The sequence below is a fragment of the Palaemon carinicauda genome, chromosome 1, assembly GCF_036898095.1.
Source record: "Palaemon carinicauda isolate YSFRI2023 chromosome 1, ASM3689809v2, whole genome shotgun sequence".
Taxonomy (NCBI): domain Eukaryota; kingdom Metazoa; phylum Arthropoda; class Malacostraca; order Decapoda; family Palaemonidae; genus Palaemon; species Palaemon carinicauda.
The window spans coordinates 129,680,645-129,683,393 of NC_090725.1; the positions used below are offsets into that span (position 1 = coordinate 129,680,645).

At 33.8% G+C, this 2,749-nt stretch overlaps 1 protein-coding gene across 1 annotated transcript in view; it reads right to left on the minus strand.

Annotated features, from left to right (window-relative positions):
* Positions 1-616: 616 nt before the first annotated feature.
* LOC137643178 (cuticle protein 19.8-like) overlaps positions 617-2,749 on the minus strand; it is a 17,750-nt gene continuing 15,617 nt past the window's right edge. The window contains exons 4-5 of the mRNA XM_068376032.1: positions 2,168-2,338; positions 617-1,550 (exon numbers count right to left, since the gene is read on the minus strand). Coding sequence (XP_068232133.1) covers positions 1,449-1,550; positions 2,168-2,338 — 273 coding nt within the window. The 3' untranslated portion in view covers positions 617-1,448. The remainder of the gene's footprint in view (positions 1,551-2,167; positions 2,339-2,749) is intronic.

Here is a 2,749-nt window from a genome sequence, read left to right on the forward strand (position 1 = left end):
TATCTAAGGCAAGTGACCCCTGCTAGTCCATACTAATTCCAGTAAGATCATCCACCAGGCATCAGGAGAAGAAGCCGAAAAGACCTCTTGTCTATCGCCTTAAACCCAATCTGTCACCCTGCTGCCAGTGACTTCTTCAAGATTTAGGGGGGTATTTCCTCCACACACAAAGTTCTCGTTACTTCACTAGGTTGCTCATCCGCTTATATAAACGTTGGCAAACATAGATTTCTAAGACATACCGCTTAGCACTGTGTGTGTGTGTTTGTATCTCCGTGTGTGCGTGCGCATTGTTTCCTATATCTTGAATAAGAAAAAGTAATATGGTGAGGTCCTCAGTTCAGCCAATAGTATAAATCTTCAGAAGCATCTATTAAAACCTTTATGGGATCAATGAAAAGCAAAATACGGAAAGTCACATCTTTTTTATTCTGACGAAAAAAAAAAAACCTCATGTAAAATTACATTTATTTGTATACAATAGTCAATGGGCAGATTTATAACACATCATATATATATATATATATATATATATATATATATATATAAATATATATATATATATATATATATATATATATATATATATATATATAAATTTACATATACTCTTTTATGTGTGTATTTGGATTTGTGTATATATGCACATCTATATTAACATGTGTGTTTTTTTATTCATACTGTATGTGTTTATATTTTGAAGTTATGTACACAATTAGGCTAATGCATGTATGTTTATATTTGTGTGCATATTTATGCACAAAGTGAATATATGTACTCAAAATAATGTATTCAGTTATGTAAATATCGATGTATATCTTATTCTTTACGGTGGTGTTAATTATAACTGTAAAGTCTCCCGTCATTTAATCGTCTTAATTGGCACAAAAATATTCTCCAAAAATACTTTTTTATTCCAATTTCATGAACAGTGAAGGGAAGGTCTTTGCCATTGGGAAAACCCGTTATTTACAAAATAGAGGAGATGAAGTTGGTTTCTGGTAATAGTTTAACTTTTAGAATAAATTTATATAATTTCCTTTGCATGCATGACTTATTAATGCCTAATCTTACTGTACAGGCTCATGATTCTCAAAATCTTTCTTCTTTCATATATTAATTGACTCAAAACATAAATTTCATTCGTTACAGTTAACTTTTCCATAAAAAAATCATTGATCAATTAAACCATATATTTTCTCATATCACACAAAGAATCTGCTGATTCATGCTTTTTTGATATTTTGATTCGCTATTTCAATGTCCTCTTGTAGAAAACAAATAAGAGACACCTCACTTAACCCCACGTGTATTACGTGGATCCAAAAAGAAGGTATTTTCAATTAACTTTTTTTTTTCATGGTCCCAATAAGATTACCGAACAATAACTCGGGAAAAACTATCCGAAAATATGTACTGAAGTTTCGTGATAAAGAATCGCGAAGTTTCTATTCGTAGGAAATGTCGACGTTGAATCCGTTGCCCTCATCAAAGTATCGGACGATCTGCAGCCGACCATCGGGAAGAAGGACTCTGTACTCTCCCCGAACCTGATTCAAAGAGAACATGAAGAAGGTCAATAGAAAATAGAAAAAGAAATGATTGTCCCTAGATCTCCTAGCTGTAACTCTTTTTAGCCTTCTACCTTACTCTAGTTCCCACTTCCCCTCCTTCCTTCCGTTTTACTGCTCTCTCAACTTCATTTCTTAGCGTGGCTGCATGCATTCCCCACTTGCACCTTGGAGAAGCTAAATGGCCTTCTTGGGCCAACCACCGGCCTATAAAACTCTTAATTCTCTAAATTAGATTAAATTGAATTGTTGCGAAAATCAAGCATCCTCTTTGTTTGATAATGATGATGTTTGAAATCATTTTGCTTGCAATCAAATTGTTTAATTTCCTAGACTAACCTGCTTATGGTCACATTAAAGAAATGGATATCCACTGTAGATTCGGCTACATGAACCCTATTGCAACAGTCTACTTTCAAAATTAGGCAATATATATATATATATATATATATATATATATATATATATATATATATATATATATATATATATAAACATGTTTTTACAATTAAAGAACCTCTCTCTCTCTCTCTCTCTCTCTCTCTCTCTCTCTCTCTCTCTCTCTCTCTCTCTCTCTCTCGTCATCAAATACTCACCACATTGCCGTCTGAAGCTTCCTTCTGGGAGAATTGATTTCCGGAGTCGGGATCATCCACACCATACCCGAAATCATAAGGCATCCCGCCCATCATGGCGGTGGTCGTTGTAGTGGTTCGTGCTGTAGTTGATGGGGGTTGCGGGCGTGGAGGGTATGTCGTTGGAGGGTTCTACAAAGAAATGAATATCAATATCTTTAATTTTCTGACCTTGATTGATGGTACACTCGGGCACACTATTCTATCTTATTTCTCTTCCTCTTTGTATGTTGAAGTTTTTATAGTTTATCTGTGAAAATTTTATTTTTATGTTATTATAGTTCTTAAACTTCTCTGCTAGTTTATATCCATATGTCCTTTCCTCACTGGGCTATTTCCCCTGTTGGAGCCCTTGGGGTTATAGCATTTTGCTTTTCCAACGACGGTTGTAGCTTAGGAAGTAATAATAATGATAATAGACTATATAAAGCAAATTTTTTATTTTTCCTTGATTTCTCCATGTAAATAAAGAAAATAAAGACTTTTTGGCACTTTTTAAAAAAAAATCGTGTATTCATTTCCTATACCTGCAATGGAATATCA